Below are 22,577 nucleotides of genomic sequence, written 5' to 3' on the forward strand. Positions count from 1 at the left end.
AATGATCAACAGCATTCCTGCTGCCGTGTTGCCTGGGGTTCTAGAGAGAGTGTGTTTGCCGCCGACAGCAGACAACAAGTCCTGTGGTTCCAATGTTGATCCTCACTCATTAACATCCCTCTGCCCCCCCCCCCGTTCCTCTTGTCGGTCAGCGCTTGGTTGGCAAGAGCAGCACCGTCAAGACAACCGTTAAGATCCTCATGGAAGATAGCTGCTCCCAGGTAAACTGCCGCCTGCCGCCAGTCAGCCCGCGCGCGCCGCGGGAGACGTCGGGCTGAGATAGCATCTGATGAGTCAAGCCCCGCTCTGTAACACGGGCACAATCCCACCACATTTAAGTGTGTGGAGTTTAGTTATGTTTACTCGTACGAGAAGTGGCCTCTGTCAAGGAGCCACGTGAATCTGAGCCTGCCGCCGATGACGCACGTCGTTCTAATGAGTTATTAATATTGTTAAGTATGCTCTCCAGTTCTGACACCCACGCCGCGTTTACCTCTAAGTAGTGTCAATCAGGCGTGTGTATGTTGGCGGGAATTCTTGCAGCCCGCGGTTCCGGAGAGCCAGGTGTCTCTGATGGCAGACACGAGAGACGGAAACGTTGAACCCAGCTGGTGTGCTCCCCCTGCTGCCCCAGTACAGGTAAGCAAGTGAAACCGATGTATATTCTGTACAGAGATCAGCCGTCCTCACACTGTTATAATTCTGGAGATCTTTATTTCCCCATCTCAATTCATTAATAATGTGACAATGTAGACTTAAGGTGAGATAGGACACTCACAGCCAGGCATTGTTACGGTCCATCTAGCTGATAACTCCAGCCAGGAGGAGGGTCTCTGAGTCCAACACCTTTATCAGTGGGAGTGCAGGGGGGAGTGTCCGCGATTCCAGCCCCTACTCTGTTGTCCTGCCTGCAAGTAAGTGCCGCTGAACTCAGTCACGACGAATCGTGCACCTTCCAAATGTTGTTGTCTGACAGGTAGACACTAGGCTACGTTAACATGATGACGGTCTGAACAGAAGACGCAAAAGTGGCGTCGCGCCTTCACTTTTTATCCCGCGTTTAGACGAGCGTTTTCGGGAGGAAATCGTGCGTGCATACGGTGACGCAAAAGTGTGTGGAATTCGATTGGGTATGCGTGTCAGGCGGCTAGGTGGTGCTGTGATACACTATCACACAACACCGCCATGTCTGAGCGCATGCGTCGAATCTTCCTTCTTATCTGCGCCGCGAAAACCACAACATAATTACAGATCCTTCTCTGTTCAGTAATACTATCTGTACATATCCTGTACATTTCGTGGAAAGGCTCCTGTAAGTTTATTAGAGCTGCCAGAGCAGCTTGACGGTCCGACGCATGGAAATAATCCAACATGTTTGTTTATTTCCCTGTACTAGACTGTTTCAGGCTGCACATAATGTTCTTGATGATTTTCTTCCACGGTTATGACCCACTTGACTCTGTGACAGGGGACTAAACTGAAGTTTTGAGAATGTGAGCAACAAGCTGCAAGAGAGGGAGAGACAGTGTGTGTCTGTTTGTGTGTGTGTCTGTGTGTGTATGGTGGTGTTTGTGTAAGAACTGTTCATTTCCCCCTTCCTTTTCCCTCTCATAAAACCCTTTCCGTAGCTCAATTTTCCATAAACGTCTGCTGCATTGTAAAACAAACACTAAAACCAGTCAATTTGTTCCTTTTTCCCCCCCATACATCCAAGCGTCACATGTGTCTGTAACCCATTCTCTCCGCCAGACACACCAAGCAGAGGGAGAGAGGAGCCTGCCCTTCAGAAGGTGCGGGGCGCTGAGAGGCCTGGACCCTACCACCCCGGAGAGCCCAACGCCGCCGCCGTCAGAACGCCTTCCAGCCACCGCACCAGCCCCCGCAGCGCCAGGGCGGAGCGCCAGAGGAGCCAGACAGGGCGCCCGGTACACCTCTGATACTTTAGTCAGCGCATGATGAGAACCAATGAAGTCCGCTGAGGACAGCGTATTGGTTCAGCCCTGATACCATCTTACCATCCTACCGTATTTCCCCTGCCCCAGAGAGACACTGGCCCTCGTCTCTGTTGGTATTTGGCCTATACCACTGCTGGCAGTTCAGACTGTCATCCTGTCCACTCACCTCAGTGTGTGTTGTGTTTGTCTGCTGCCCTGCAGGTCATCCCGTCACAGAGATCAGGGCAGAAGGCAAAGGGTGCACAGGAGGAAGACCTAGACCTTCTGGGTACTTTTCTTTTATCCACTCAGGGCTCCGTGTCCTTGTTTCTCTTTCATTGTTTTACCCCCCACTGACCAAACAAATGACAGCTATAGCCGTCACCTGTGTGCTCATCTTTCCTTTGTGTTTACAGAGAACAGCTTTGTCCCTGACTCCCAGCCTGTCACCAAGTCAAGGGGAAGCACGTAAGCACTGGCCAGGAACCGTTCCATTAGCTTCAGTCTCCCCAGCAACACTGTCGACCTGTTAGTCTCAAACTGTGTGTGTGTGTTTTTATAGATTCTCCAACTGGCATAAGCACTCTATGACTGACATGCTAATGATGCCCATACAGAGGAACAGACGTCCTTCAAGACCAGGTGAGAAAAAGCCAAACATACATCACTGTCTAAGAAAAGAACAGAAAAGAACAATCTAGTCGTCTAGCCGACAGGATTTCCTCAAGACAATCATAACACAAACCAAAGTCTGACAGCGGCTTCAAAGGTCAAACCAAGTCCCCTTTGACATTCATAATTTATATTTCTCTTTGACACCCCTTTGGCGTTTAGTTCCCCCTCCTGCATCTCTCTCACTCTGTGGTAGGGCTGTTTGATTATGGAAAAATAATAATTACGATTACTTTGGTCGATAATGAAATCACGATTATTCAATGATGTATTTATTCAGCATGCCTCTCCCAAAAAGCCTTTGTAACTGAGAACTTTGAAACTTCGCCTTAAAAAAATACACTAAATTGTCAAAAAGAAAATGATATCTAAAATAATGTACAGATATGTATCCAGCTGCACTTTCTATAAAACATTTTAAAAAATCGATTTTTTTTAGTTTTGTGATCGTTTGACGCTAAAATCGAGTTTGAAATCCGATGAATGGCCCAGCCCTGGCCTCTGGGTATTTCACACGTCGTTCCCCTGTTGTGCAGAATGGGAGGCCAGCCTGGGGAGGCAGCTGGAGCCCCCGTCCTCGGCGGAGAGGGCCCAGGGCTCTGGCTCGGAGCTCCTCAGCCACAAGAAGCTGCACATGGAGCTCAGCCAGCGCCTGCAGGAGGTCATCAACCAGATCAGCCTGGACTCGGAGGGCGAGGAGCCTGCCGGCCCCCGCGGCAAGGGGCCGCCCGCCGACAGGGGGGGTCCTCACATGGAGAGAGGGCCGGCGGTACGATGCCCCCCCTCCCTCGGGGCTACCGCAGTGGCTCCGCCCCCGCGGAAGGCAGGCGCGCCGGGATCAACCAGTAGGAGGCGGCGAGGCCAGAGTGCTTCAGAACCGGGGGTTGCTAAGGAGACCAGCGCGACGCGCAAGGCCGTCCCGGCTAAAGTCCTGCAGGACAGAACTCTCAACCCCAAGGTTAAGCCTGCTGGAACGGTCTCTGCCAAAGAGAAGGTACAGCTGCAGCTTACTGCCTTATCCTATGAGGGTCGGGGCTCTGTCTTTACGACCTCACGTGTACACACCTTCACGGTTGGTGTGTGTGTGTGTCTGTGTTTTGGTGTGTGTGTTTGTGTGTGCATATTTGTGTGTGTCTGTGTTTTGGTGTGTGTGTGTGTGTGTGTTTTGGTGTGTGTGTGTGTGTGTGTGTGTCGGTGTGTTTTGGTGTGTGTCGGTGTGTGTCTGTGTGTTTCGGTGTGTTTCTGTTTGTTTGCGTGCGTGTATCCAGAAGGATTCAGAGCTGGCGGACAGCATGGTGAAGCTCATCTCCAGCAGGTACAACAGTAGCCCGGCCGGCATCTTCAAGCCCCCCTCCGCAGAGCGCTCGGTGGTCACTTCGGACAGACCCCCCCTAAGCTGGGTGACTACGTCGTTCAACAAGTAAGGCACTTTATTTCTGCTGCTTTCATTTTTCAGCTGCAATATGGTGAAAACAAGACAAGAACGCAAGACAGAGTGGCTGGGTCACTGGCTCTATCCATTGTTAATAAGTAAATGGATAAATAAAGAACCTTTCGGTTTGACAGGTAAACCATGATAATAAAGAAACAGTGCAGTGTGAAAAGGTATTGAACAACAATTAGGTCGTTCAAAACAATACAGTCCTCAGCGACTGGGGGAGGGTGGGGGGTGATGGATGCTCCAGCTCTGGGGAAGGAGCTGTTCTTCAGCCTATTGGTTCTGGCTTTGATGACTGTATCTCTTTCCTGATGGCATGGGGACAAACAGACTGTGACCTGGGTGGGTTGGGTCCTTCCTGGTGTTGCTGGCATTCTTGTAGATGGCTACCTAACACAGTTCACTCAAGCCTCAGTTCACAGTTCACATTTTGGGAGCACAGTTCACTCAAGCCTCTGTGGCTACTTTTTCCACCCGGACCAAGTCCTTCGGTTATCGGCAGTGCAGCGTGACCCAGTGGCAGAGGAAAGTCTCTTCACAGTGCTTCTGTAAAAGTTACTGAGAGGAGAGTTTGGCCAGTTTAAGTTCCTGCACTCTAGTCCATTATGCTTTTAATGCCTTTCCAAATGCTACAGGGGTTGTTCTCAAGGTGCCCCTCAATGCACTGCTTGTATCTGCCCTTAGCTCCTCTCAATTCCTTCATTTTTTTTCCACGCAGTCTGACTCCTGTCCTGAAAGTAGCAACTTGTGCCCTGAGCAGAGAGTGAACAGTTTCTGTCCAACCATGGATTTGGTTTTGGGAACACCTTGATGGTTTTGGTGGTCATTACTTTCTCGGTATAGAAGACTATTCAGGCCAAGACAGATGATGTGTTTTCATCTGAATCTAAATTCTTGTGCAAACCCTTCACAGTCTGTGTCTTCAAAACAGTCCTGCAGCAGTGAGTTGGCTTCCTCTCTCCAGACTAGGACAGTTTTAACAGCTGGACTTGTTCTAAAGATGAGAGGTTGCACTTCCAGTGAGATGTGGTCTGATAAACCAAGTTGATGGCTTTGTCTTCTCCAAGGAGGTTTTGTAAACTAGGGAAATAAAAATTTTTGAGGAGTTTGGCCGGTTAGACTTCATCCTGTGGATGGTGCAGGCCGAATCCTGCAACAGCCACAGTTCCCTCTGGGTGTGCATTCAGCTGTTTATTTATGGCGCAATGCATTTCCTTGGCATTTTCATGTGGTGATATGTAAACAGCTTTTGTAAACACGTCAATATCAACTCTCTTGGCATAATGAACGGTCTGCTTAAAAGAGCCAAGCACTCTTTCTAAGGGGAGCAAGATGTAGCTGTAAGCCGGTCGTTATCAACATATATGCACACTCTTCCACCTTAACTCTCACCAGAGGCTGCGATCCTGTCCTCTCACCGAACAGAGCGGCCCCCTAGCTCGATAGCCATGTCGGGATTATTTCAGTCCAGCAAAGTCATTGTGATGATCGCCCATAGCTATCCATTCATCCATTCATTCCATCCATCTTGTTGACGACTGAGTCCGAGAGAAAGTGACTCGTCAGGGCTGTTTGGTGTGGGTTAGCCTGCAGCCTTCCTCATAGGCCGGCTCTCTTGCCCTGCCTTGGCTTTGTCTTGGCCTCCGTCACCACTCAGGCGGGAGGATGAGGGTTCTGCTGGGCTCAACAGGCTGCATCTCAAGGGGAACAGAGTTCAGACCTCCAATATTAAGGAGATTGGCTCGTTCGAAGTGCAAACGGGGCTTGAGTTGCTTGAACTCGAGAACTTGACACACACACACACTAAAAGTGAAACACTGCATTTTGACTGGGAGCACCAAGCAGCAAATCATGTCCCCAAGAATCTAAATCGAATCGAACGGTGAGAAACCGAAAGATTTACACCCCTAACACGCACCCACACGCTCGCTCAAACCCACACACACACATTGGGAGAAAAACCGCCATGCAACATATTCACTCAATAACCTGTCAATCTTAGGTTTGAGGGAGAAAATAACCCAGTTTTTTTTATCATCAACCTCCTCAGCTTCTGCCACCACAGCAAAGGGATTTTGCTTCTGTTTTTCAGGTCAATCTTTGAGAGGAGCTGGTTGCCCTCCGGTCAGGTAAGTGCTGTCATGTGCGGTGAAGACGGCATTAACCTGGGTTGATTTAGTGTTGAAGGGCTGTAAGGTTATTGTCTTCTGCTGTAGAAAGACGCAGGGAAAGCTACATACTTCAACAAGTCCTACTGCAACCCCATGAAGCATTCTACAGGGAGCAGGTAGGGTGGTGAATAGGAGTTTTTGGACGTCTAAGGCTTCCTTCACAGTGCAAAGCCTAAGTCGTCATCCGGATCTATTGCTCCGGTCCGACGTTTTTGTTTTGGCTGTTCACATCATGTTTTAAATGTGGCCAATGTCAGATTCCAGTGTGAACTATTCCCTCTCCAAACTGCACAAAAGAACGCACAAAAGAACAATAAGTCACAGAGGGATTCTTGCCATCCAAGAATTGTGACAAATGTCCTTCTAGATTCACGTAAAAGTTGAATGAATTCTACAATGTTGCAGAAAATCTCACCTATATCTGATTTAGGACCACATTTAAAGGTGGCTCAAATCAGATTCAATGGGACACAAAGTGCTGTTCACACTGTTCTGATAAACTGGATCTGAGGCACATATAGGCAAAACATTTTGCAAGGACTTTTGCTTGCAGTGTGAATGAGGCCTTAATCTCTTAACAATCATAACGATGTTTTTAAATGCATTCCAGTTAATCTCATGTTGTCTTGAACAGAGACAACATTTTTTCATTCGGGGACGATGGATCATCACATATTGGGGTGAATAGCTCTTAAACTTTCCAAACTATGTTGGTTAAAATAAAAACTCCCTCAATGGTCTAATGGTTGTTTGTTTGAATAGGGAAAACCCAGCCAACCATCTGCATTGGAGAGCAGGTGAGAGCTAGCCTAACGAGGAATCAGTGATAATCAATACAGAATAATCAGTGAATCATCTGTAACAACACTATTGTGTATCTCTCCAACAACGCCCTTTCGTTTTCAGCAGAAGCATGCTTTCCCCTCGCTCCCTCTCCAGTAGGAAAGCACCGCCAGAACCTAAGGTAAACCATGAGTTAACTTAACACAACCTGCTAATACACTACTACACTTCTTACAGGATTACCAGGTCTGTCATGTCCCCCAGAGCTATCAGAAGGACTGTATTTTTTTCTTAAATATATATTTACCCAATATATATTACGTTCTTAATAAAAACTCAATTTTATATATCGGTATAACATATTTCAAAATGTAGTTTTGTTTTTTGAATTGACCACCGGACACATTGGGAAAGCTTTGGTTTAGTCTTTGGAAGTCATGGTTTCTGGTAGAGGACCCACCTTCCTGCGTCCTCTCCTGTACTCCGCAGGGGAAGCGCTACGTCCCGAAGCACCTGTTCAGCGACACGGACACCGACCGCACCAGGACGGGGGCCGACGTCAGCTGGCTGAGGGAGTCCAGCCGGAAGCCCAAGCCCAAAGTCACCGACTACACCCGGAAGGCCCCAGCCAAGAGCGACACCTGTAGGCAGTCCCCTGAATACACATTATGTAGATGTTTATGTTTATATGTATATGTTTATGGGATTAACCTTTATTTAGACACAGCTAAATCGAGTCCCATAGCTCTTTTATGGACAAAACACACTGCACACTCACTCCACTGAACATACAGTGTCTACACAGTGATATATTGATACATTTTATATATATATATATAATGTGGAACTCTATACAGACTCTTATAATGTGGCCCTGTGTAAAAATACAAAAAAATACAAATATCAGAAAATTATATTATGATACCTTACTCCGTTAAAGAGTTTGAGTGCCTTGTGTACACTGAATCAAATCTGATGTTTTATTTTATAGATGAATCCCCAGATGTACCCCTTCCATCGCCCAAAAAGGACAACGTCAGACCACTTCAGGTACGTCGGTTATTATTGTACTTTTTTTAACGATTATTTTCAGTCGTTTATTGTTCTGGCAGTCTCAGTTGCACTACCCCAGTCGGCCACACGGTGTCACTGTTGTTGCATTAGAAGAGGCCTCGGGTGAAGGCGGCAGGGGAGCGGCCAGAGAGGCAGGCTGCTGTCCCGAGCAGAGCAGCACCGGCAGCAGGCAGGAGGCCCCAGAGAGCCGCGGCTACACACGCCAAGAGCTACAGGGACCCAGACACCGATGACAGCCATTCTGGGGTGGATCAGCCTCCCGCTGCCAAGGCAGGGCGTCTACAGCCACCCTGTTATACATTTGCAAGGATCAATCGCATTGAGACTGACGTTTTCACATTTAGATTCATCCAGGGCCTTACAAGGGAAGCTGTGATCAATTAAAAACACTAGATTTGCTGCAAAAAAGTACTGGACAACCATTCCCCCCCGCCCCCACACACACTATTAAAAATGACTATTCACACATGAATGAAGACCTCAGAATGAATCTGTCCAGTACACAATATCATCTTGCTAGGCTTTCTATTCATATCTCCTTCTGAAAGGAGAAGCTAGACCTGAGATGAATATTGTTGCATCCGCTTATTATCCAGATAACTCTGTAGATAACTGTAAGATGCTGCGTCGTGTTCCATGTCCTATCTCATGTTTCCTCTACCCCCCCTCCCCACCCACCGCCCGGCAGAAGCACCCGTCTGTTGAGCAGCCGGCAAAGAGAGAGCAGGCGAGTGAGGTGGCAGAAAGGAAAAAGAGAACAAGCCTACCTTACAAACCGACTAATCAGAAGATGGAGCGCCATGGTCGTGACAGCCTCACAGACAAAGAGCCCCCTGCACCCTCCAAGGTAAAAGCCCCCCTCGCTCCCTTAGAACACTCACTATTGGACATGTAGTCTGAGTGTGTTCAGCGGTGAAATGAAACAATACAGCAGCTGAACACCGGTACGTTTCAGGCCCAAAGCGTACAGCACATGTAATACCGAAAACCTTTTTTCAATCAAAAAGGATTTTACATGCAACTATATAACTGTCTTTAGTTATTAAGTGTTGTATACAGATAATGGTTGAGAGCTGTCTAAAATGTAGCACTTGAAACGCTTGAATTAATTAATTGAATCGATGAGTTAATTGATTTTATGTACTCAAATGATTATTGCCCTTTTTGGGTTGTATCTGCATGATTGAATGCACTTATTGTCAGTTGCTTTTGACAAAAGCCTCAGTTAAATAAATGTAGGTTATGTATAAAAGTGAAAATGTGGTTTTGGATAATAACAATCATCATATTATCCTGACAAAAGTATTTATTTCATTTGAACTTCTCATTAATTTCCGTGGCAGCAATGCACCACAGGCAGGCGAGCCCAGAGTGAGGAGGCCTACCTCATCAAGCCTTCTGAAGCCAAGCGGCCCTCCAGCGCCTTCCCCAAACAGGCCCCTAAGACCAACCAGGGGCCCCGCGTCCAGTCGGAGATGGACCCGTCCCCCGGTCCACAGGTGGGGGGCCCCAGCCTTCACCTTACACATGAACCACTGCTCTGTGGGGGTTGGTTCACGAGCCCTCATTTAGTGTTCACTATCTAGTCATCCCGCAGAGGCTTTGATCCCAAGGGCCTTAAAGGTTGTATCCGCGAGTCTAGGCCGAAACATGAATGATCACATTCATCTGATCTTTCCTCACGATCCGCTAGATCGTGAGGAAAAGAAACGCGTCTCTGTAGGCAGCCTATGCTCCAAGATCGTGCACACAAACAAATGGTACCACCAACCACTCTAAACCAAAATAAATTCCAACCAATCACCGACAAGGGGCGGGTGCTGTGGGGTTTCGCGCCGCGTTCACGATCTTTTTCACTGGATGCACGAAACACGGAAGGGAGGGGCGAGCGGGCTCTGTTTGTTTGGGATCTCGCTTCAAACACCAACGGAAGTGGGGTCACCCAGCATCGCTGATGCAACCTTTAAGTGTCTACATTTTAGAAACCCCTGACTAAGTAGCAGGTCGAATGCACCCTGCAAACATCGGGATACGAACCCAGAACCCTTTGTCTCGGGAGTCAAAATAACCCCTGCGGCTGTTCCGGGGATTTGTCAATGCAAACCTAGATAATCTAGGGGGTTGGCCGTTGACTGTTGAGCTGATGTTCAGTATCTTTAATTAAAATCCACTGCTCTGCCTGTGTCCAGAAACAGGTGGGGGAGAGAGCCTCCCAGGGAGCGGGGGAGACGAAGGGAGGAGGAGGAGGAGGAGGAGGACCGGGGCTGCGTCCCAACAAACAGATGAGTGTCCAGAAGGCCTCGTGGACCCCTCGCCTGGCCTCCGGCTCGCCCTGCCTTCCCCCCGTGGAGAAGATGAGATGTAAGGGTCCCGGGTAAACGCTGCATGTGTCCTGACGCCGGTGACCGTCGGTCGCAGCGGCTCTTCTGGCGGTTTGGCCGGTGTCCTGGTGGTCTGCCGAGATCCCACGGACCCCCTTTGTGCCAAATAGTTCGGACTTGATCGTCACAGTCCCCTTACATGTGCCACGTGCCATAACGACTCAGTTTTTTTAATATAAATTACAGGTGTGAAGCGCTTTTTAAGAGACGGGGATGACTGCTGCATCAGCAGCCAGACCTCCTTAATGCCCTATGAGGCGACCTGCTGACACTGTTTTTAAGCTGCTTCATGTGCCACAATAACCCTGTTTTGCAAAGCATAACGTAAGGTAAACGCTGTCGCATGGACTGGCCTTGGACCGCTTGGGCAACACCCTCTAAGGGGGGTGGGTTGAGCCCTCCGTGTAGGCTCGCCGCTGGAGCCCAGCTGTCTCAACATCTGTCTGCTTGTTCTGTCCATCCCCCTCACAGCTGCAACGACCATGACCCCAGCCCCGGCCATCCCCCTCCTCAGCCCCCTGGGGTCCCCGCGCCCCGCCTTCCCCGACGGCCTGCACCCCCGCGGCCGGGGGGCCCTCAAACCGCCACGCTCCGTCGCCACCGGCAACAGCGTCAGCAAGGGGGCCGCCCCCCCCCCCCGGCGGGCCGAGGAAGAGGGGCTCGGCGCCGGCTCTTTCTCTGCACTTCCTGCCGCAGCACCCCCGCGTTGAGACCCCCGTAGGTCGCCCGGCCGCACAGCGGGGGCCAAGGAGAGGCGGTGTGAGCGAGGTAGGCACCCGCTGGTCTGGGGGGGGGGTCTCCCTCCCGGCCCCTTGGCTGGGGGCCGTTCGTTGTGAGTCTGGATGTAATATAAGTCAGGGATAATGTATACAACGCCGGCCATTATCAGGAAGACAAGCCCAGACAGGGACTGAAGGGACTTATTGTCGATAAAGACCGGCGACGTTCTATACATTATCCCGCTTATCACACGGCTACATGCGAAAACGAAAAAATAACTTCACACAGTGTGTCTTTTTACAATAACCATCCGTAGTGTCAGCACGGAAATCAGCAGAGGAATCGACCCTGAAGACGTTGCTTAGCAACCTAGTACGCTGGGGTTGATAAGTTACCGGACTACTTGCGGAGTGATACCAAAGACGTGAATCAGAGGCAAAAAATCCACTTTCCTTGACAGCGGTCATTATATGCTTAGCAACGGTCAATTATCGAAAAAAAATATTCGCCTCCGGAAGGCCGGAAGGCCCATGCAAGAGAACAGAACGTTCCAGAGCATTGAGAAGAGCCGTGTAGTAATATAGTATAATATATATACACATCACATTAATGGGTTGTAGAACCCATTAATGTGATGTGTATATATAAGTCCCGTTTAATAACTGTAATGAGTTGTGTTCAATGTCGGTTACTTGATCATTACTTACCACTGACTCATTGCGCAGTAATGTAGTGAGCAGGCAGGAGACTTCAGAATTCAAAGAAGGGTGTGAGGCGAGCTGACTGACTCAGCGGAGCCCTGCTGAGTGGGGCCGCGAGTGGGAGGGGTCCTGGGAGTGGCGGTAGTAAGATGAGACGTGCATAAACAAGCGGAGCGCTACGGGCTGGCCAGCCTTTTTATTTGTAGAATATATCAGTTATAGGACATTATTGAAATCAACACCTCTGACTTTTGCTGGGCTCCTCCAGACAAGGACGCAGGCTGGTGGTGGTGAAGGCTGGGTTATTGTGAGGTTTGCAGACAATGACACATGAGGACGGTGCTCCATTTTCCCATGCAGCAGTGTGGTTTAACCCGTGCACACTTATTACTCAATGTGCAACAGGTGTGCACCCTCACCGGCCCCAGAGTCCAATCAGTCTGACTCGGGTCTAGATGAGGCTGCTTGAACCAGCCATCGTCCAACCACACTCCACAGCTACATATTGCAACTAAAGAGGGATGTTAAAACACAAAAGCTGTTTGATTGACGCGTGACCCATTTCCGAAATAGCAGCCCTGATTCAGCTCATCTCTCTCATTTTGACGCACTGTAAAATCGTCATGAATTAACCATCGGCTAGCGATGACGACCATGATGATTAGATCATGGCTGGCCAATTTCCTTTTGTCTTTTATACGCTAATCACTCTCTTTTGTGCCCTCCCTCTCTCTGTCTGTCTGTCTGTCTGTCTGTCTATCTGTTTGTCTGTCTCTTTCTCTCTTCCACCCCCTCTCTTTCTCCCTATTCCACCCTGTCTGTCTGTCTGTGTCTCTTCCTCTCTCTCACAATCTCTCCCCCTCTCCCTCTGTGCGTCCGTCCGCCCGCCCGCCCGCCCGCCCGCCTGCCTGTCTGCCTGTCTGTCTGTCTGTGTCTCTCTCGCTCTCTCCCTCTCCCTCGTCCTCTACAGCTGAGTCCCATCAGTCGCCCGCTGCTCTCTGCCCCTCGCTCCCCCCTGTCTCTCTGCTCCCAGGCCTCCCAGCCCATGCTCACATCCACGGCGCTGGACGCAGACAAGTCCCTGGCTCCTTACCCTGCCTGCGAGCAGCTCTCTCCAGCTCCCGGGGACGACCCGCACGACCACGCCTTCCATTACGGATCCAGCAAGGAGTCACCGGTGTCCTGTCTGACTCAGTCCTCCGTGAGGTCATCCATAGGTGTCCTCAAAGGGGAGGTCAACACCAGTACAGTACTGGAGGTAGGGGCGATTCGGGTTGCATGTTGAACACTGATCAAACTTTTTACACTCAATCCATGAACCCAAGTCTTTGTGGCTTTCCTTATTCGATTAAACTAACTTTCAGACAAGAGTATGAAGGACAAAGCAGAGCACGGTCTTTCAAAGTATTGCATTTGTATAAAGTCATGCCCACTTACCATGCATAGCATTGTCATTTCAACAGCCTAGGGTTTTCACGAGAGTTACGTCTTAGTCTTTGGTTGCTTGGAGGAAAAACAACATTCGAGACAGAAGTTCAGTCAAGATCTAGGTGACATACTTTGTTCCTTCTCACAGAAAACACCATCTTCAACCAGGAAGCAAAAGCCTATCCCACGACATCATCACGTCTCAGGTAACAGATATTCTCCCTACGAGTTGTCCTTCCTACCTCTCTCTATCCCCTCTGGGTTTCTTGTCGTAGTGTGTGATCCTTCTCACTTCAGTTTTTTCCTAACACATGTATTTCTTAACGGTTTCACAGATTCCCATGAAATGTCTAACAAGGCATTATAGAAAGACATAGAAAGAGTGATTGGTGTATGGATTGAGCTTCTATGGTTACCTCTGATGAATAAAGGCAGACGTAGTGCTCTCTGGAGGCAGTAGAGCGGTCTGTTGATGCTGTGATCTGGGCTCCTGTAGGGCCGACCCTCAGAAACGCCCCTTCGTCCACCAACTCATCCAGCGATGAAGAGGAAGAGAAGCAGATGTTGAAGAAGAAGGGCAAGAGGACGAGGCAACGCTCACCTAAAATGAAGCCCAGGAAACTCTTCAAGTCCTGTGAGATATTCAGCAAAGCAGGAACACATTAGCCTTTTCATCCTTTTCTTCCTTGTCTCTTGATGCTCTCACCTCCTCCAGCCACCCAGGTGCAGGCCGACAGCCAGATAAGTGAGAACCAGCTCAGCTCAGAGGAGGAGGAGGAGGAGGAGGAAAAGAGCCCAGGGTTCAAATCCGGTCCGAAAGACTACCAGGCTGCCATCAAGAGTAAGAGCTGGAGCAGGACCACTCACAACACAGGTACCCTCCTACCCTCACTCACCCATCCACTCCTCCCCCTGCCCCCTCTCCAGTTCAGCATGGAGCCTCATGGGTTCACCTTTCATGGCTTCAGATCCAATGGCCTTAGAAGCTTTACATAGTCAACCATCTGAAGCCAGAACCCCTTTGACCTACTGGCTCAACATATAAACTCTTTCTAACTATAATTTCGAAAACTGTAACTTTTAACCTCAAGTTAATTTAAGAAAACAACTTTGGGTTACTTAGCAATCTTTTTCTACACGTTTTCCACCCAATACGTTCACCCAAATATATCACAAAGGAAACACAGGGGGCATGGCAAACAGGGGGTATGGCACACAGCTAAAATGATCCAATAACACCCGAGACCCCCCTTCTGTCCCCGCCCAACGCCCAGCGCTGAAGGTGTCTCCCCAGGGCGGGGCGGGGCGCGTGGCGTCCTCCACCCACACCCGGATCACCAGGGAGTGGGCGGCCAAGCTGGACGACGAGGACAAACAGAACGAGGACCCTGGCGATGAGGACGACGAAGATCAGGACGACGAAGATCAGGACGACGAAGATCAGGACGACGAAGATCAGGAGGACCAGGAGCTGACCGACGACCCTGGACACGTGGGCAACGTGTGCCAGCAGTTCAGCTCCAAGCTCCAGAAGAAGTTACAGGTGGGACCTCAGCAGAGCTGAGTGATCTGAACGTGTGGCCTCGAGGGTAGACCTGGATTTATGTATCACGCTGTGATGTGTCATGACCGGATGGCCGCTGCCGTTTGGCTCAGCGGTCAGAGTTTGGGCCCGTCATACCCTGGGGGTTTGGTGGCTACTCCGCGCAGCCTAACGACGTGATGCTGGAGAAGCAGCACATATTCACCTGAGTCACAAAACCCACAGGGAACGCTATTCCAGTGAGATACGACATAGGATGACATTCAGTCAATACACACGCATGCTGACGCAGACTCAGTCATCGCTGTCTCAGGGCGGCTGGTCTCCAGCTTCACCTGCTTGTCCTCATTAGAATCATCTGGGTCAAGCTGTAGAAATGCTCTGAATCACACTCACACTCACACACACACACACACACGCACACGCACACACACAGGCTCACAAATGCAATCATTCTTGTTCCGTCATTTATTGTCTGTTTATGAGTTGCACAAGTCTGTACTGATCTTTTTTTTGGAAGATGCGAGATACAAAACATGTTGCTCAATTGGCCTTTAAATGAACCATAAAAACGGTTGAACCCTCGTATTTATAGCTTTGTCTGCTCAAACTGTTTGTTGGAGGTTGTGATGGTTTTCTGCCTCCCCAACTGAACCCAGCTGTTCAGCGTTGTCGCCAACCTGGGGGGCTGAATCGCTCCTAGATCCACGCTCATTTGAGCCGCGTGCCAAGCTGGGAGGAGCCTATTTTTCCATCGCCCAGAGTTCAATGTTAAAGTTTCTCAGTGACCATTTGATGACACTTGGCACGAACCAATCACGATCATTTCTGATGTGTCTGCCAAAATAAAATTATAATGACACTTTTATTGATATATAATAATAGTAGGCAGCTTTACTGCCAGACATGAAGAGGAAAGCAAGAAATAAAAACAAATACTTTCAGAAAATAAAAATGAAAAACGGACATAATTAATTTCAGATTGCGACTCGGTTTGGTCAACCTGGCGATCAGCTGCCGACAGCGACGGTTCAGGCCCGTTTAGCCCCTACACGTCCCCAGCGTTCACCCATAGCTCTGGAGAAAGCACCCACGCTTCCGACACGGAGGACAGAGAGACTCGGGAGTTGTTGTGGAGAATGACAGCCCGATGTCCGTGATTCACGGACATCAGGCTGTCGTTCTCCACAACAACAACTCCCAAGTCTCTATCTCCTCTGTGTCGGACCCCTGGAGGTACCACTCCGTGTTCTGCCGAGGGTCACTCTGGTGTTCTGCGTGTCTCTCACTCAGGGTCGCTCCAGGAGGATGGAGCGGTACGGCCGGCAGTCGGCGCAGACCGCACTGCGCCACGTCACCCACTTCGGCGCTCAAGTCAACAAATACAGGTTCTGGAAGGACGAGACCGGGTCGGGGTATCGAACCCTCGTCACCGCCTCCCCCCCGGCTTCCCTGGACCTGTCCTCTGAGTGTCCCTGTGCTGCAAGCCCAGCAGAATGTTGACCCCCCCCCCCCCCCCCCCCCCAGCCCTGCTGAGTCCTCAGTTTAGCTGTATCACCTCTGTGTCTGCTGCTGGAGTCATCGTAATGTAATCTAGGAGGGAATATTAGGTGACATCATCGGGATGACCCAAATAGTCGACCCTAGAGTCGCTGCAGTGAATAGTAGGCCTTTCTAGTTCCTTCTTTACAAAGGATATATGGCAGGCTCATGGCATAATTGCCTTACTCATATTTTGGCTTTGTGATAAAATTGTGATGTCTTACCCGACTGTACTCTCCTAACGCTGCTGATTCACTGTGCCGGATTGGCTTTATCCTCAGCCAATCAGAGTGCTTTTTTACGTTCCATAATCACTGCCTGAGTCATCCATTTGAATAAGGCATTTTTGACGCTAAATACATGATGAACCTTAAAATATGACTTATATCTGACGATTTGCATAATACGTCAGATTTGACAGATCTGCCGTTGTTTAAAGTTCTATAACATTTGTGGGCTGTACATTTTCCTCCCAGTATCTTTGAGGCTTTTCTCTTGTGTTATTAACATTGTGCGTTCCTCTGTTTGTCGTCTTCGTCTGCTGATGGGGTCTCTCTAACTGCCCCCCAGAACCCAGCACCTGGAGCGGGTCCGCCGGGTCCTCCATGAGGAGATCACACAGCTGGAGCAGGGGGAGTCCACACTGAAGCACATGGAGAAGGAGCTGGATGTGAGGGACACACACACACACACACACACACACACACACACACACACACACACACACACACACACACACACACACACACACACACACACACACACACACACACACACACACACACACACACACACACACACACACACACAACCATACACAGATACTCACATACACATATACACACTCACTCACACACACACTCCGAAGGCAGCTCTGACTCTGCAGACTGAAGTCATCACAGCTTTCTGACGTAGTGATTTATGCGCGGTTTTTAATCCCACGCCTGCTGTTGTTTTTTTGTTTTCTGCTGACATCAGGTGTACTGGAGAAAACAATCCACAGCATTCCACTCTTATCGGGAGAAGGAGAACAGGAGGTGAGATCTGGGTCACACGACGTAGACGGGTCTCTGTTTTGGGTGTATGTACTGTAGGATTATGGCTTGGTCGTTGGTACTGCATTAAAGGTATAATATGTCCTTTCTGCAGCTATGGGGCCTCTCAATCAAAACAAAGACAGTTTGATGACGTCGTGAAGTAGCGTGCGATCGTGGGAGTTGTAGTCTTCAAAGCCATTGCTGATGAAAACATGAACTTGATGAGTTATCCTTAGATGAGGAGACTATCCGAACAGCCATCAATAACGTTGTATGGTGAATTAAATCGTGGGGAAGACCAGTGCTGTTGTCCATGGTCAAAACAATCGTATAAATCAATTAAGGGTAAAAGGCCAAGTTGGGTTAGGTTTATGCTCTCGGTATGTGCTGTCGATTTATGCTGTAGGTCTATGCTGTAGGTCTATGCTCTAGCTTTATGCTCTAGGCCTATGCTCTAGGTTTATGCTGTAGGCCTATGCTCTAGGTTTATGCTCTAGGTTTATGCTGTAGTTCTATACTCATGGATTATGCCCTCGGTTTATGCTTCAGCTTTTGTAAAGTTTAAGTAAAGTTAAGGCAACTGAACTCCATACTCCCTAAACAGATACTGAAGGTGGGTAGTAACCCACGACTTCCGTTTGAGGGATTTCCTGACACTAAGAGGCTCTGTGATTGTGAAAGCGGGGCGGCGTGCACCTCTGGGGAACTCCTTGTTCAAATCAGGGTGTACGTGACTATGAGTCACGCTTACTGAAATATCCCAAGTACGTGTTTTGTGTGAAAGGATTTCACTGAAAAGATCTCTTTGTATCTTTCCTCTGTTTGATTACCCAAACCACCTCTAGACAAACGGAAATAACTTAAAAGCATTCTCTCAATGTTCTCAGACTCTTCTGAATTATTCATTGAAAGAGAAGAGTTCCTTGTTGGAAGAGATTCCCTTTGAACTCTTTGTCACACGCCTGGCGGACACAGTTTAACACAGAGTGATTGTACCTCAAGGTCTGTCAGAGGCTAGTTCATCCTTATGGAGTCAGATCAGCTGTCTGACCAACCCAGTTTCCCCAGTCAAACCAGTGATGCCTAGAGTTATGGGCGCTTGTTAAAGAGCCAGTGAACCCAAAAAGGGATGTAACTATATGGTCTTCTTAGGCTTCACATGAAGCATTTTTGACTTGCCACTGTTTTCCTCACTCGAGAAGGAGTTCCTGAGAAATGTTTTGATATTTTCTTCTGTTATGGTCGTGCCCCCATGACGTCACCCTGCGATCACGTGCTGTTTTCTTTAAACTGAGTAGGGGCAATCATTCCCCTCCTGTTCCAGGCAGGCCGCTGAGTCAGAGCTTCTGTTTGACCTCAAGCCCCCTGGTTTGTCTTTGGTTTGAAAAGAGAACAGTCGACTTTTGTAGGCCACCTCTATTATGCCTTCATAAAAAAAAAGATTTGGCATTAGGGAATAATTTAATGATGACTTGGTTTTAAGATGAATTTTGGAAGAGTAATACGTATCTTTTTTATTCTTAAAATATTAAATAAATGATCAGGTGTGTCTCAACTGTTCTTTGGTTTGTTTATTTGTTTTTTTGTTTTTTTCGCAGCACATCAACTGAACAAATTTCTGACAACAAAATATACTTCTGCAAATGTATTTGTTATTCCTCTACGGTACTGCTGCAAAGTGTAATCATTGTACCCCAGTATTCTTTAACCCATTCCCCAACATTATGTAACGGCTGCCTCTCCCCCTTCTCCTCCCCTCTCCTCTCCTCTCCCCCTCTCCTCCTCTTTCTCCCCCTCTCTCCCTCTCTCCTCCCTCTCCCCTCCCCCCCTCCCCTCTCCCCCTCTCCTCCCTCTCCTCTCTCCTCTCTACCCTCTCCCTCTCTCCTCTCTCTCCCCTCTCCTCTCTCTCCCCCTCTCTCCTCCCTCTCCCCTCTCCTCTCTCTCCCCCTCTCCTCCCTTTCCCCTCTCTCCTCCCTCTCCTTTCTCTCCCTCTCTCCTCTCCCTCTCTCTCTCCTTCTCTCCTCTCCTCCCTCTCCCTCTCTCTCTTCTCCTTCCTCCTCTCCTTGCTCTCCCTCTCTCTCTCCCTCTCTCCTCCCTCTCCCCTCTCCTCCCTCTCCCCCTCTCTCTTCTCCTCCCTCCTCTCCTTGCTCTCCCTCTCTCCTCCCTCTCTCCTCCCTCTCCCCTCTCCTCCCTCTCCCTCTCTCTCTTCTCCTTCCTCCTCTCCTTGCTCTCCCTCTCTCTCTCCCTCTCTCCTCCCTCTCCCCTCTCCTCCCTCTCCCCCTCTCTCTTCTCCTCCCTCCTCTCCTTGCTCTCCCAGACACCAGAGGCTGACGGACACCCTCCAGAACAACAAGACCTACAGCCTGGACTATGAGGGGAAGATCTTTACCTCACAGGTACCCATTCACCTCCTCCTCCACCTCCTCCCCCACCTCCTCACCCACCCCCTCCCCCACCTCCCCACCCACCTCCTGTGTGTGTGTGTGTGTGTGGTTCTTTGTGTGTGTGTGTGTCGTGTTTCTGCTATATGGGGGGCAGGATATTGTACTGCCTACATTTTTCATTTCCCAGCCAAATGGAACCGGGTTCAATCCCCCATGTCCGTAGGCCCCCTTAAGCAAGCTGCCTGTCCCCCTGCTTTCTCTAGAGTGACGTGGATGTTAGTCCACTGTCACGTAACGAAAGCCTCAGAGAAATGGACACACAGCCACAATAACACAACGGTATTTCTGCCGCGTCTGCGTTCCTCTGCGTGTTCCTCTTGACTCATCCCCTTCTCTGTTTGTCTCCTGTCATGGTGACTACTGGCCCTCAATGGCCTGACACCCCCCCCCTCACTGTTCACCTCCTCCTCCTCCACCCTGTCCTCTCTGACCCCCTCCTCCACCCTGTCCTCTCTGACCCCCCCGTCCTTTTAAACCCCCAGATGGGCCTGATGAGGAAGGACTTGAAGATTGTCCAGGACAGACTCTTCAAAGAGATGGTGAGTAGCCCACGACGCCCCCCCGCCCATCCCATAGTACACCAACCCCACTTTTCACCTGACATAGAAGCATACATAGCTATACATAGAAGCATACATTCACATGCATGTATCTATGTACAAATATACCTACACATATACTGTATGTGGGTATGTACCTACACAAATAGATGCATACACACGTATGTGTCTGTGTGTATATACATCCACACTTAGAGAAATTCATACATATGCTTGTATATACTGTATGTGTGCATGTAATTACTAGTGGTGCAACGGTTCACGGGTTACCCGTGATCCGTACGGATCAACCCGCACGGTTCGGGACGCAAGTGATCCGCGGATCGGCTGATAAAAAAAAAAAGTTGTGCGTTCACGTGATCATCGCATGTTTAAAGGAAAATTCCGGTATTTACAACGTCATCAAGTAGCGTAGCGAAATACAGTTTCTGTCATGTTTTATTTGGCGTTCCGTAAATCCCATTGAAAGCGGAAATGTTTATGTTTGTTTGTAGTCTTTTCGCTTGGTTCTCCGTATCAACAGTAGGGCTAGAACCGAGCGAAAAGACTACAACCAACCCCCCTTGCAATGGGCAATGAGTCTTCCAACAGAAATCAATGGATTTACAAAATGCCAAATAAAATACGACAGAAACTGTATTTCGCTACCATACTTGATGAAAAAAAAGATGAGGATGTCTGCATTGCCTGGGGAGAGTGTAGACTCTAAACTCTCCCCAGGCAATGCAGACATCCTGAATTTAATTCAGGATTATTTACTATCGATGTTAAAAAAAAGAAGGAATAATGCCTTAGGTTGCAATTCTTTTAAATATTGACAATGCTTAAAGGAAGCAGGATTATTGCCTAATTTTTCACTTTATTTAGTTTTTACACATTTGAAGAATTATTTAAAGTCACATTTGTCTTGTTATCTTTTTTGTTGTTGTTGATCCGAAAATGATCCGACCCGTGACTCAAAAACCGTGACACGTTCCGAACCGTGAGTTTTGTGATCCGTTGCACCCCTAGTAATTACACACAGATACATACTTACACATGTATGTATCTATGTGTGTATGAACTTACACACAGACACATGCACAGGCGTGTATCTGTGTGTATGAACTTACACACAGACACATGCACATGCGTGTATCTGTGTGTGTCTGTGCATACAGCTCTGTCTGTCTGTGCGCGTGCCGCTGACTCAAAGTGTGACTTGTTGTTGTGTTTTGCTGTCTCCTCCTCTCAGCAAGAGGAGGAGATCCACAGTGTTCGCCGAGGGCTCCAGGCTTTGTTCATGCCGGAGACCGCCCTGTTCTGATCTCCAACCCGGACCGTCGCCACGGCTACCGCCGGCGCGCGCTCGCTTTTTAAGGCAATCCACCAATGTGTTCGTTACCAAGGCGCTGCGTTCTGCAGTTCCGTTTGTTGATTCGGATCCAATTTGAAGTAGTGGTAGAGATTAAAGGGACGTCAGCTTGGTTTTTAGAGCGCTTATTTATTCTAATATATTCATAGTTATTAACATATCATTGTTATTTAATATTTTTATTGTTTTTAGTGATGCTTGATGTCAGTAATGAGTTCTCGAATGTTTTAAACCGTTCTTCCTGTATGATGAGGTCAGTATGAAGCTTGGAGTGTGTTGTAGGAGTGTGTTGTAGGAGTGTTCTCCCGGTGGGTTTTTCCTCCGCGGTCCGTTAAACACTGAAGATGACCTTGTGTGTGAACGCTGTGAGAGCAATAAAAACCTCTCGGACCTCCCGACGGACGCGACGTGGATAGAACTGAAATTATTTTTCTGCATAAGCATCCCTTTCTGGTTGACTCACAGCGAGGAGTGCTCTCTAAAGCACCGACGTATCCCTGGGCAAGGGGGGGGGCACAAAAAACGAGACCACGAGCCATCGTTAAAAAAAGACCTTGTATTTGAAGGACAAGTAGTGCTTACAAAGGTGGGTTCTTTTTTTATTCTAACAGTGACGGTGTTACGAACCCTCCCACTGCACACACAGCCAATATCAAACCCCCCCCCCTCCCTCCTGCACCACCACACTGCACGGCCCCATCAAATAAAAAAAGGTGAAGCTGGTCACATGCACAACCTCCCTCCCCACACACACACAGCCCCCACCCTCTATACAGATTCACACTGCCAGAATGA

At 48.9% G+C, this 22,577-nt stretch overlaps 1 protein-coding gene across 1 annotated transcript in view; it reads left to right on the forward strand.

The window, feature by feature from the left end:
• The window catches only part of sycp2 (synaptonemal complex protein 2), a 28,263-nt gene extending 5,860 nt beyond the window's left edge, over positions 1-22,403 (forward strand). Inside the window, 33 exon segments of the mRNA XM_079740887.1 lie at positions 153-221; positions 544-639; positions 806-914; positions 1,750-1,925; positions 2,157-2,223; positions 2,351-2,402; positions 2,497-2,576; positions 3,143-3,600; positions 3,875-4,026; positions 6,137-6,173; positions 6,261-6,331; positions 6,850-6,895; positions 6,978-7,012; positions 7,122-7,179; positions 7,488-7,641; positions 7,990-8,048; positions 8,163-8,342; positions 8,761-8,919; positions 9,416-9,571; positions 10,262-10,433; positions 10,925-11,082; positions 11,084-11,221; positions 12,845-13,132; positions 13,451-13,508; positions 13,799-13,936; positions 14,018-14,176; positions 14,577-14,845; positions 16,139-16,233; positions 16,958-17,057; positions 17,366-17,424; positions 19,742-19,820; positions 20,351-20,407; positions 21,663-22,403. Coding sequence (XP_079597013.1) covers positions 153-221; positions 544-639; positions 806-914; positions 1,750-1,925; positions 2,157-2,223; positions 2,351-2,402; positions 2,497-2,576; positions 3,143-3,600; positions 3,875-4,026; positions 6,137-6,173; positions 6,261-6,331; positions 6,850-6,895; positions 6,978-7,012; positions 7,122-7,179; positions 7,488-7,641; positions 7,990-8,048; positions 8,163-8,342; positions 8,761-8,919; positions 9,416-9,571; positions 10,262-10,433; positions 10,925-11,082; positions 11,084-11,221; positions 12,845-13,132; positions 13,451-13,508; positions 13,799-13,936; positions 14,018-14,176; positions 14,577-14,845; positions 16,139-16,233; positions 16,958-17,057; positions 17,366-17,424; positions 19,742-19,820; positions 20,351-20,407; positions 21,663-21,734 — 4,056 coding nt within the window. The 3' untranslated portion in view covers positions 21,735-22,403.
• Positions 22,404-22,577: the final 174 nt, after the last annotated feature.

Source organism: Pollachius pollachius (genome assembly GCF_949987615.1).
Source record: "Pollachius pollachius genome assembly, chromosome: 8".
Classification (NCBI taxonomy): domain Eukaryota; kingdom Metazoa; phylum Chordata; class Actinopteri; order Gadiformes; family Gadidae; genus Pollachius; species Pollachius pollachius.